Below are 13374 nucleotides of genomic sequence, written 5' to 3' on the forward strand. Positions count from 1 at the left end.
AACCCACATGGTATTACTATTGAGCCCAACACATAACACCTTCCATTGCTTTTTTTTTTTTTTGTAATTGTAGAGAGAAGCATCGAGGGATGATGGGGAGGATGCTGATGGTATTTTTAAAGGCACATTTGGTACAGAATTGGGAGACCCAGAGCTGCAGCTCACTCCCGAGAAGAACCCCTGCAGTCATCCTAAGGCACTTGCTAGAGAAGCGCGATTGGTCGCCGCCCTCCAACCTTCGCCGCTGTGGTCCTCGCGGCTGCTTTTCACCTCCTTTCCCTCCTTCCTAGACCAGGGGTCTTCACACTTGGCCCTTTTATGACTTGTGGACTTCAACTCCCAGAATTCCTCAGCCAGCAAAGCTGGCTGAGGAATTCTGGGAGTTGAAGTCCACAAGTCATAAAAGGGCCACGTTTGAAGACCCCCGTCCTAGACGCTCTCGGGAGAAGCGAGTTCCCCCTAAGCGTCGTCTTACGTCCCCCTCCCCTCCCCGCCCGACACCGAGGACAGACCCTCCCTCCGCTGCCCTCCGCCCGCCTGGTCCAATCGAGGCTCCGCCTCCGCTCCTCTGGCACAGCGCCGCTCGCGAGGCGAAATGCGAGGGGGAGGAGGCAGCGGCAACCAACAGCGGCCCCCAGCGCGGCGGCAGAAGAAAGGAAGGAGGCGGCGGCAACCGCAGCGGCCGCCGCCGCATCTCCATCTCTCGACGTCCTCTTTCCTCAGTCCCTCATGACGGTGTGGTGCTGCCGCTGCTCCTTAACCGGCCGCTTCAGGTAAGCGCCTCGAGCCGCAGTCGGCTACCAAGCGTGGCGCCGGGGACGCCGCCGGCTTCCGACTCTTGCTCTTGGGGAACCCGCAACTGAGGGCCATCCAGGATCCGGCGCGTTAGGCCGGCATCAGGAAACCCGGCGATAAGCGCTTGCTGCCGCCGAGGAATGCGAGGCGAGGAGCCCCGGAGCATCCTGGCGGAGGCCTGGCGCACACGAGGTCGTGGGGATGGGGGCGGTATGGCCGGCTGAGGCGGAGAAGCGCCGGCCCGGTTGCACGCGCTCGGAAACGCCGCCTTCCCGAATAGCGGAAACGCGCATCGTTTTATGTTGTGTGTGTGTGTGTGTGTTTGTGTGTTTGTGTGTGTGTGTTGTGTATCGATTGAAAATGTGCAAGACAAATTGCATTTCATTTTGTCACTTCCCCCTTTTCGGCATGCATACGTGTGTAGCGTATACATTTAAAAATTTATCTCTCGAAGTTATTTATTCGGATGCCTTTTTTTTTTTAAAAAAAATGCCATTTCTATAATAGTTACTCCTCAAATGGGGGAGGGGAAACAGATCCAGAGTCAATTAATGAACTCACACCCCCTCTCTTCTCTTTGTTTGTTGATCCAGGCAAGGTATGTTATTTATTTGAAAGACCCAAAGAATCCTGTTAAGTAAGCATTACGTTTATACATATTTAGATGTAGAGTTTTGTATTCACTACTTGATTTTTAAAATGATCTTGTTTCACGATTAAAACCTCAGCAATCTGTCACCCCTATTGTTCATATGTTTCTTGGGGAAAAAATAACATATATTAGCATGTGGCTAAAATACTGTATTTAACAAATCAGCATGAAGGAAGGAAGTATTTACAGTGAAGGTTGTTTTATAATAATGATTTGTTTTGTTTCCTTTTAAATAGAAATTACGGTAGTCCAGAAGCTGAAGGATGCTTTTTGAATTCCTTAGTGCAGTATTTTGGTGACAATCTTGGAACCAACGCTAAAACCATGCCATTACTACAAGAAAGTACGCTACCTGTGGACCCAACATTGACTTTGCCTATAGTAATAATCGGTGAGTTATTCTCAAATAGGTTTCATGCTTAGCTAATAATGGATTTCTATTATTAAATTATATAGAAAAAACTGATGACTTAATCAATTTCACTTATGTGTATCCTTGTTAGCTCATAAACCTTATCTGACATATAGTTATCAGATGGTATTGGAAAAGATTTTGTAGCTGAAATAATTTTTTGCCAGCATATATAGTTTGTCTACGAAGTCTGGCTTTGGGGTCTAACTAATAATATTGCACATAGTTCTGGGCATCATAAAACAAGATGCTAAGGTCCTAGAAAGAGTGCAGAGAAGGGCAACAAAGCTGATAAAGGATCTGAAAGCTAAATCGTATGGTAAGCAATTGAGGGAACTTTCAAAGAAAAAGATTAGGGGGAATATGATAATTATCTTCCAGAACTTGAGTGGCTGTCACAGAGAAGAGGGGATTGACTTCTTTTCCAAAGCTCCAGAGGCCACGACACGAAGTAATGGATGGAAGCTTGTTAAAGAGAGATCCAACCTAGAACTCAAATGTGCTTTTTCAAAGACAAGAACTGTTGAAGAACTGAAGAAGCTTCTTGGATGAGAAGCAAAAGGAAAAACAAAGAAAGTCCCGTTGCCTTTGAAAAACATCTTTGGGACAATCGTGTCCTAGATGACTGGGAATTTCTATAGATATTCAGTCTAGAAGAAAGGCAAAATTTTCTGATAATGAGAACAATTAATCAATGGAATAGCTTGCCTCCCAGAGTTGTGGCTCCATCATTGTAGGTTTTTAAAAATAGACTGGACAACCATTTAACTGGGATGGTATAAATTCTTCTGCCTTGAACAGGGGATTGGACTAGAAGACCTCTGAGGTCCCTTCCAGCCCTATGATTCTGTGTTCTACCCCTTGGCACCATTACTTTTGAATTGTATCTGTAAGATTGAAAGACTGTGGGCACCACTGATATGTTAATACTTTTTTTTAACATCTACAAAGATTCCAAAGCAGAGTTTAAGAATTAACAAAGACATTTTAATATATGTAATTGTACTAGGTCATAGGTCGGCAACCCGCGGCTCCGGAGCCGCATGCGGCTCTTTAAGCCGTCTCCTGCGGCTCCCGGTCGCCCGGTGCGTGCGCACCTGTCCGAACAGGCGGAGGTGCGCGCGCACCACTCCGAACGGGAGGAGGTGTGCGCACACCACTCCAAAGGTTTGGAGAGCTGTGCGCGCACCTCTCGGAACGGGCGGAGGTGCGCGCGCACCACTCTGAATGGGAGGAGGTGCGCACGCACCACTCCAAAGGTTTGGAGAGCTGCGCGCGCACCTCTCAGATTGGGCAGCGGCGGTACCCGTTTGGAGACCTGCTGGTGCCGGTTTGGAAAGCTGCCGCGGCCCGTTTACAGAGCTACCGCCTTCAGCAGCTCTGTAAACGGGCTGCGGCAGCTTTCTAAACCGGCACTAGCAGGTCTCCAAACGGGTGTTCAGGCGGAGGTGCGCGCGCAGGTCTCCAAACGGGTACCGCCGCTGCCCGTTCTGAGAGGTGCGCGCGCACCTCCGCCCGAACACGCGTTTGGAGACCTGCTGGTGTTCGGGCGGAGGTGCGGTTTGGAGACCTGCTGGTGCCGGTTTAGAAAGCTGCCGCGGCCCACAACAACTTTCTAAACCGGCACCAGCAGGTCTCCAAACGGGTGTTCGGGCAGCAGTTTGGAGGTCCCAGGGGTGGCTCTGGCGGCGCCCGGGCTGAAGGCGGCACCGCAACCCAGCGCCCGTCAGCAGGGAGACCCGTCGTCGCTGGCGTGCAGGTGCGTCCACATAAAAAAAGTGGAACCACGCACGTGTATCCACGCACGTGCATGCGCAAAAACCAAAACGTTTTACGCATGTGCAAAACATTTTGTTTTATGCGCATGCGCTTGCGTGGATGCACGCGCGCGGCTCCCACTTTTTTTATGTGTGATGGAACCGGTTCCCAGTGGCTCTTTTGCTTTTTCAGGTTGCCGATCCGTGAACTAGGTCAATTCCCTTTTTACATTTTAAAATCTACTTTACAGTGCAGAATTTGGAATGGAATGTCTGTGGAGATTCTCAGTCAGCCAGGTCATGGTTGTCCCAAAGGTACTTTTTCAGGACACAACTGGACTTGTTTTTCTTTGAAGATGTTCACCTTTCATCCAAGAAGCTTCTTCAACTCTGACTGGATGGTGGGGAATGGAAGGATTTATATTCCTTGAAGACAGATGGTCATTTGCATTCATTTAGAGAGTCGCCACTTGGAGGTTTGCCTGTGTCCTCAGGCGCTCAGCAGCTGGACTGCATTTACGGCTGTTTGCAGTGTCCCCAGTCATGCAGCTGTATGACGGCTTTGCAGAAAACCAGCATTTATTTCTATTTTCAGCTAAAATGCTCCTATAGTGAGCCATTGATTTCCTTGAGGCAGTCACTTAATGACTATTGAAAAGTTGTAAAATTGGGTGGTTCATATAAATGACCCCGTTTTACAACTTTCATAACTTAGGATCTTTATGGAAAGGCTCCACTATGGTCATAAGTCAAGAAATACCTCTAAAGGGTAAAGAGATAATGAATTTGCCTAGACTATGTTCAGATAAAATTTGAATCCTGGTGACACAATGTAGTTTTCTTGGCAACAAGCAGTAAGCTGTGTTTCATTGACATCTTTGTTTTGTTTTGTTTTAAATTTTCAATCTAGTTTACACTTCCTGTATTTAATTAAGCTGGTCTGCTCTTTATTAGCTTTTCAAGATCAGCTAAGAAATGATTATTATTAATTAGTTCTAATTATTTATTGATGTAATACAAAATAATAAAAATCATAGTTATAAAATAGCACTTCACTTACATATTTTCCTAATATCAATAGCAGTTTAAAAATTATGAAAACAATGTCTAAAATGTGAACATTGAATATCAATCTAGCAATAAGTCTGAGTTTTTGAAAATTCCAGGTTTTTATCCAACTTTCTATGGAAGGAATTGTAAATGAAAAGCATTTACTTCTAAATCAGTAGGTTTAAAAATATTTAATTTTGATATAATATGTTCATTTCTTTTTTTATTTAATAAATAGCTACTTTTTCCCCCAAAACAAACAGGTAATGGACCTTCTGGAATATGCCTCTCTTACATGTTATCTGGATATAGACCATATTTATCCCCCAACGCGGAACATCCAAATCTTATTTTGTACAATAAGTTAAAAGAAGCTATTCATCTTTCTATTGTTGATCAGGTACAGTCAGTGCTTTTTTTGTAAAAGAAAAAGGTGCCGGAACTCACACATGTCATATAACCCGCCTTGCCTACGCTACAAGGTTCCATCCAAAAAAGGTGCCGGAACTCCGTTCTGAGCGTTCTATGAGACAAAAAGCCCTGGGTACAGTATATGTTAATCTTATGCTTATATGCTTATTAGTCAAAAAACATATTTTGGCTATGAAACATTTAATTTTATGTCATAGTTGATTACATATTATATATCCAGACTTAAAAATATTGATTCCATTTGTATTGTAAGCTGCCAGTAGCTTTTATTGTTTCCTGCTATTGCAGTTAATATAAAGTGCACTTGAAATACAAGGTACCAGACATGTACTATGCAATAACTATATAAACATTTCCCAAAGATCAAACTCAGTTTTCAGTGTACTTCCACACTAGTATATTTATTTCCAAAAGGTGATACATTTTAGGTATCATGAGTAGTGGCTATTAATAATCCTGTGATCTATTAATTTAATGTGAACTAAATAGTAGAGCTGAGCAAACTATTTTATGGTGTGTCACAGACATCACAATATCACTAAAATGGATGTAAGCTTTTCCAAAAAAAAAGCTGCCAAAAAGAAACTGTTCAATTATAATACATTAATAAGACATTCTCCATATTTAGCTATGTATATATACAGCTAAATCTTGACTCTAATGCATTCCCAACACAAATTTGTCAGTCCTATACCATGGTCTCTAGATATTCTGGGGTTATCCCCCCCCCAAAAAAAAAACTTCCAAGCTAATTAAAATCAAAGGACAAATCAATCTTGAATTTGTAGACAGGAAGGAAAGAAATTGTAGGTTCAAAGAATTTGTAAGAAGATTCATATAACTGATGCACAAGGGAAGCAAAGTGTTTTTCCACTACACATGTTCTCTGAGGAAAAGTTGAACAGCCATTTAAATCTTATCTTTTCAAATCAGGAATTAGAGTACTTGGCTGAAGGCCTGGAAGGACGCTCTTCAAATCCTGTTGCAGTTCTGTTTGACACTTTGCTTCATCCTGAAGCTGATTTTGGATTTAAGTACCCACCAGTTCTTCAATGGAAATTTGAACCACATCAGTGCATACCTCATATAGTGCTTGGCAAAGGCCCACCTGGTGGTGCTTGGCATGTAAGAATAACTTTAACTTTTTTAATCAGCTGTGTACATGTACAACGTAGGACTTCTGATTGGTTGTGACTTCTACAGCAAATGCCCATTTATATTTTTTTGAGCTTTTATCATGCACAGCATCCCATCGTCATCGTATTCATGTTGGAAGCACTGAGGCACTTCAGGGTTGAAAGGATTAACTGGTGACATCACTGTTGCCTAGGAGTTAACCATTGGGGGCTCCTTTCATGTCCCCATTAGTGAGCCCACCAAAGTAGTAGCTGTTTATCTACTACGCTTTCAGACTGCTAGGTCAGCAGGAGCTGGAGTGAATGACAAGAGCTCACCCCGCCACATCGCAGCACTTGGGTCCCGAATGCGAGCTTGCAGATTGTTCTAACCCTGTGAGCCACTGTGCTCCTAGCATCCCATGAATAACCCAGTATTTTTAATGATCCATAAAAATATTAAATCTGATTGCTTAGCAGTTGGTTTAGCACATTTTCTGTGCTCATTTTCACAGGCTTAGAATATGGAAGATTATATTAATTTTTTATCCTAATCCTATTTTTTGTTAATTGGATCAATTAGTTACTATAGGCAATGTTTAGCAAAACCTACTGTTAGATCCTGAAGTCCCTATTTTATTGCAAACAATAATCACTGGATAGTATCAACTGAAGACATTCATAATAAGACTAAGAAAGTAGCAAAATGAATCCTACCAAAATGAAAACATGATGAAAGGTAGAATATTATCTTATGTCAGGAGATGATTTTTTTTCTCTGATTACATTGTCAAATGTAGCTTGTAATGTGATGCTCTGGATTATTTAGTTTCCCTATCAGCAATAGAGTTTGGAAGCGTTTTATTCTAAATATCGCCATGACAAACTGAATAAGTATACTTTTAGTAAGAGTCACTGGAAACCTATGAAACAAATAATAAATTAATTGGCCTTTTGTACGTAATGCATGATGTATATTTCAGTTTCTTTTAAAATTAATCTTCAAAATGCAATACTATTTTTATAGAAAGATAAGATTATATATTTTGAATAAAGTCATGATTTTATTTCCATCTAGTCTATGGAAGGTTCTATACTCACTATCAGTTTTGGAAACTGGATGGAATTACCTGGATATGCATTTAAAGATTGGGCTGCTACTAAACGAAGGTGAGCTTGGTAAGATTTTTAGCAATAGCACTTAGACTTATATACTGCTTCACACTGCTTTACAGCCCTCTCTAAGCAGTTTTAGAGTCAGCATATTAGCACCAAAAATCTGGGACCTCATTTTACTGACCTCAGAAGGATGGAAGGCTGAGTCAGCCTTGAGCTGATGAGAGTCGAACTGCCAAACAGCTGGCATTCGGCAGTCAGCAGAATTAGCCTGCAATACTGCATTCTAACCACTTTGCCACCATAGCTCTTTTTTATACTGATGTAGAAAGAAAACTGATGCCTGGATGTAGAGATCATACTGTAGGTTTCCAGCTCAATGGAAATCATACTTCAGATTTCCACCTAGAGGGAAATGTTGAGATAGTATAAAATAAATTTGTGTTTTGTAAAATAAAACAGAATAACTATACTGCCCCTCTTTTTTGGCTTTAAGGGATACTACAATCAAATTTAGAGTTGAGAGATGTTTCTGTTGTGATTGTATACTTTAAATATAACAAATATAATTTTCTCATCTGATTTTTCAGAAATATAAAGTGTGACAGAGTTCTGCCAGAGGAAGTTGCAAATTATTACAAGCACTATGTTAAAATCATGGGCTTACAGAAAAACTTCAGAGAAAATACTTATATAACATCTGTATCAAAGTTTTATCGGGATCAGGACTGTGAAAGCGAAAGCTCTTTGCAGATAGAAGAACAAGGTGGGCAGACTACACTGATCAAAAGAAATTGGGAAATTAGAGGTTACCAGAGATCAGCAGATGGCTCTCATATGCCATTCTGCTTGTTTGCTGAGAATGTAGCTCTCGCTACTGGAACTTTTGATGCTCCTGGACGATTGCAAGTTGAAGGAGAAGACTTTCCTTTTGTGCTCCATACCATATCTGATTTTGGAGCTGCCATAGATAAAGGAATATTGCATGGGAAAACCGATCCAGTTTTAATTATAGGTGGTGGACTCACAGCAGCAGATGCAGTTCTGTATGCTTACAATAACAATATACCTATTATTCATGCATTCCGTAGGAGGGTCACTGACCCAAGTTTAATTTTCAAACAGCTACCAAAAAAACTTTATCCAGAATATCATAAAGTCTACCATATGATGTGTACCCAGTCAATTACTCTGGATTACAACTTGCATCCTGCTTATACCAGTTTCCCTGAACATCAAGTTCTTTCTTTTCAACCCGATATGAAGTGTATCCTACAGAGTTCTTCGGGATTAAAGAAGATCTTAAAATTCTCTTTAGCTGTAGTCTTAATAGGTTCGCATCCTAACTTATGCTTCCTGAAGGATCAAGGCCAGAGCATATGCCATAATCCAAATGAACCAGTTACTTGCAAGGGCAACCCTATTGAAATTGATCCATATACATATGAGTGTATAAAGGAACCCAATCTTTTTGCACTTGGTCCATTGGTTGGAGACAATTTTGTACGCTTTTTAAAAGGGGGAGCATTGGGAATTACACGGCATTTAGTTGCAAAACAGAAGAAACATCAATTTATAGTTGAAAGAGGTGCAGATGGAGTGCCCTAAAGCAAGTAGACATAGACATAACCTGAGGAGCTGCAGGCATATGGTAATAACTAATCTGACCATTAATAACTAAGTGATTAGTCTTGGTTTTATTATACATACCAGTTTTTTGTGCTTGCATTGCCTCATAGAGGAAGATGCTACAACATTATTGCAGCCTTGCAAAATGCAAAAAATGGCAAGTTTTTCTGGAATTGCTTCCAATTAAGGCAACTGTAAAGGATAACAATGCATGCCAATTTGCTTTGGTTTCAAAGCTTAGAAATATATAAAGTTTTTCCTCATAAGCTAATTGTTTTGCTATACAAAACTAGATGAGTATTCAAGGATAGAATTTTCTCCTTAACACAGATTAAGCCAAATTTTCAGCCAGTTATTTGCAGCCAAGATTTTATAAAGTCAACCTGAGAATGTTGCATATTCTGAATCTCAATTAGCTACAAATTTGAGATGTGCCTAATCTCGTACATCTAAATCAGATCTAGTGCTTGAGTCTGATGAAGGCACCAATCATTAATCTAAAACATGCAGTACAATCCAGCTAAATCTGACATTTCACACACAAGTCATGCTCTAGGAAAGCATGTGGAGATGGGAGAATTTGCCCATATTTTATGTAGTTTCCATTACAATATATCCACAATATATCTGAGGCAAAATATATATGTTAATTATGAAAGTTATTGCTATAGAAACCACAAGGATAACTAGTGGTTCTCTTTGTATTTAATTTTTATAAACTATGAATGTTTATTTTTTAGCCTCCTAAACTTTGATTATGTCCATTGGCAGTAATCCCTATAGACATCAAAATGCATGTGTAGCAAATTAGTTTCCTAATCTCCAATTTTATCAATTATGCCCCTGCTCATTTAAAGCTGGGGTGTTTACTATTAGGGAAAATGAGAAGAAAATACGAAATGTAATTTATGCTAATATATTAAATATATGGAACTGGAATTGCTAACCAATTATACTATAAATATAAAAGTTGGCTAGTATAAAAGGCTTTTACTTTTAATTCACTTTACCCTTATGTATATTATGGAGTATGTAACATAATAATTCTGGATTACATTGCGTGTGGGATTAAATGAATGTCCAACATTTAAAGACTGCCAATTTTTAATTGTAGGGATAAACTTCAGGGTTGCCAATAATTTTAAATAAAAGCATGGCGTTCAAAAGATTTGTCTTTACCCTCTTTTACATAAACATTTTTAAACTCGCCCTCTGGCTTCTACACTTTGTCTCTTATGAATTTGAATCAGAACTATTGTAAACTCAGGTAAGTATCCTCAGTGTTAGAGACACATAAGTTAAATTCATTGTAAAACAGCCAATAAAGAGACTGTCAAGATTCATTAAACTATTTTAGTATTTTTAAAGAGGGTCCCTTCAAATCAGTTGTTGGCTTTTTAAGTCTGTATCATTTACATTGCACATCAGGATAACAAACTAAACTTTTAGAAACTTTTTCTAAAAGTAATAAAGTTCCTGTAAAGACTTAATGAATACTACTAGTCCAAATTTGACTGTATAAATCTACATACTTGGGGTTTTCTAATTATTACTGTATCTTTATTAAACATTTTAGTGCAGAACCTTTCAGTATAGCAGAAAATCAATTTGATTGGAAGCAGCAAATGAATTTGAATGTGGTTGGGTTGCTTTATTGGAATAACATTTACAAACGATTTTTCATATTTTCATTATGAGGGACCTCCCTAAATTAATGGTTTATTGGATTATGAAATTATCATAAATCAGAATAACACTTAACTCATAGAAGTCCTTGCATGCAAAAATTATTTTTTCAATGTTTTCATTCAATTTGGCATGTAAGGGAAATATCCTTTTTATACAAATACCCCCATGCCCAAGATGGGGGGGAAATCTTTTTTTTTTTTTTTGGTCATATATTTATTTGTGTGTGTGTGTTAATCCTTGCAGGTATCTAAGACACTTCAGTGATACAATCCAGAAATCCATATTCGATGATTCTCCTCAAGTAAAATCTGAAAAAGAACCACAGTATTTGTATGTTTGCCCATAGAGTTTAGTACTATTGAAAGCCATATTGTTAACTAGAAACTTAGAGCCAAAGTATCAAAATCATACACTACATTACATTAGGTGTTATAATAGGCTTAGGGATCCCATGGAAACAGAAGCTGCGAAATGGCTGTATTGTGTGTGAGATTTTGGAGCATTCTCCAATGATCTTATTTATATTTAGGTGTAATTATTTTTATTGGTTTAATTTCTTTAATTATTATTTAAGACTTGATTCAATTGTTTTGTTTTGTTGTACACTACCCAGTCGCGTTCATGAGAGGAACAGTTATATAAATCTGAAAAATAAATAAACCCTCTTCTACAATCATACATACTAGCAAATCAAAGAAAGCAATGCGGATTATTTGGTAAATGACCAGCTAAATGTTTTAAAAATAGAACTTAAAAAAATAAATATAAAATACTAGGATAACAAAGATAAAACAGATAAATATATAACATACTGTATGTTACTAAAATGGTATGTTGATTGCCTGTGCAAGTGTAAATCTAAGATATTAGAATTTATGAAGTAAATATAAATATATAAAACCTAAAACCAAATAGCTAGATGTATTAAACTGCAATTTAGCTACCGAACAAGTGATAAAAGGTTTTGAATCGTCTAAAAGATAGTTCACATAGAAATCATCTGGCCTTCCTGGAAATTTATGTACCAGGAACAGAATATAAGCAGATCTGATTTCCCTGTAGAGTTTATAATGTAATAATGCATGTGAAATTATTTTGATCCCCTGTCATCCAATGATCACGGATAAGTTTGCTCAGTTAATGGGGTTCGGGAATATCTGCCTTGGTAAAATGTCTTTGGTGATAGCTTAGAAAAATGCAATCCTTTTGGAAATAGCTTACTGGTTCCCAAATGCCCTTATTAATCCAACCCAACATCTGCAATGTTGGAGCATCCTATTAACTTAGTCTGAAACTTCACATCCCTTATTCTTTGAGCGAGCAGTTGTTTGGGTTGGTCATATTCTAAAGAAATTAGGAATTGTTTAGAAACCCTATAATGACAATGTCTGCTCTTCAGGTTCTTTCAGGAAGATGAAAAAATGTCTAATAAAATTAGAGAAGTCTGTACAATTAAAAAGAACTGGACTTTCAGGCAATGGCTTATCATACTCCTCCAAGCCCTCCTTATCTGGATTGCATTTTGGTGCTCCACTATCTTGCACACTCCTCCTTTTTCGCGGGCTTACTTTTTTAGAAAAGCTTTTGACTCCTTGAAGACATTTCACTTCTCATCCAAGAAGCTTCTTCAGGACAATCATGATCTGAATGATTGAGAATCTCCATAGAAATGCCTTTGAGTCATTTTCTAGGAATGACCTTTGGGGAAAATTTAGGAACCACAACTATTGACAAGTGTCTCCTCTTTCTGATACAGAAATTGTATTCCATCACCACCTTAAGAACCAGGTGCAATCTCCAAGGGTCCTTCTCTGACACAATAGGTGTTCAGAAAGAAGTGTGGCAAGATGTATTCTTTGCCCCCTCTCTTTTCAATTTGCACCTCAGCTTAGTGGTGGACTTTCTTCATAAGACAGGTTTCCATGCACCTAAACCTGGTATAAAAATCCCTATACTAATTTATTGTTCATTCCGCCGGGACCTGAAGACCTGGCTCTTTGAGCTTTCCGGCCAGGACTGAGAATTTTAATTTTAATTTTATTTTAATTGGGTTTTAATTGGAGTTTAATAGGGGTTTTATTTATTCAAGGACTAAATTTAATTATTTTAATTGTTCTTAACTTTTGTAATTTGTATTGTTATTTTAAATTCCTTGTGAACCACCCTGAGTCCTACGGGAGAAGGGCGGTATATAAGTCCAATAAACATAAACATATTGATGATAAACTCTCATAGTGATGAAAAGAGCAATAACAGCAATATTTTGTTTGGTACTGCAGTCAAAAATTGCCTGGTTCTGAATTTTGATAAATCTAAAATTCTGGTCTTTGCTAGGAAAGCCATCCAACTATTCTGAAGAGCAAAGCAAATTACTTCATTTGAATATCTTAGGGCTAAAGGCACCTGGAACCTGCATGAGAATCACATAGTGCAGTTAGTGCTTAGGTCCACTCTTGCAGATGTGGTGGACAGTTGAAGCCTGCAGCATTAAAACATTTTTTTGAGGCCAAACCATGGTGCACAAACAGCAATTTATGCAACGAAGGATGCACTGGAAGCAGTACCAACAAAATTTTTGAGATCAATCCTTACTGCTCCCAATAGAAGAACAAACACCTTGTAAAGGCTCAAGATGGGAATACCTGCAATCCAGGCAGACCTGGAAGAGGAAGAGAATAAATTACTAGCAGATTACATTGGCAAGAATCTGCAAAATGCCCCACAATA

At 39.0% G+C, this 13374-nt stretch overlaps 1 protein-coding gene across 1 annotated transcript; it reads left to right on the forward strand.

Moving 5' to 3' along the window:
- Window positions 1-729: 729 nt before the first annotated feature.
- Window positions 730-10084, forward strand: OSGIN2 (oxidative stress induced growth inhibitor family member 2; the record flags this gene model as incomplete). The annotated part of the gene is made up of 6 exons (XM_083361157.1): window positions 730-773; window positions 1684-1838; window positions 4930-5066; window positions 6032-6223; window positions 7292-7383; window positions 7920-10084. The coding sequence occupies 6 exons, from the start codon at window positions 730-732 to the stop codon at window positions 8935-8937; spliced, it is 1638 nt and encodes a 545-aa protein (XP_083217283.1). The 3' UTR covers window positions 8938-10084.
- Between the last annotated feature and the right edge of the window lie 3290 nt (window positions 10085-13374).

This window comes from Vipera ursinii (assembly GCF_947247035.1).
Source record: "Vipera ursinii genome assembly, chromosome: 3".
NCBI lineage: Eukaryota > Metazoa > Chordata > Lepidosauria > Squamata > Viperidae > Vipera > Vipera ursinii.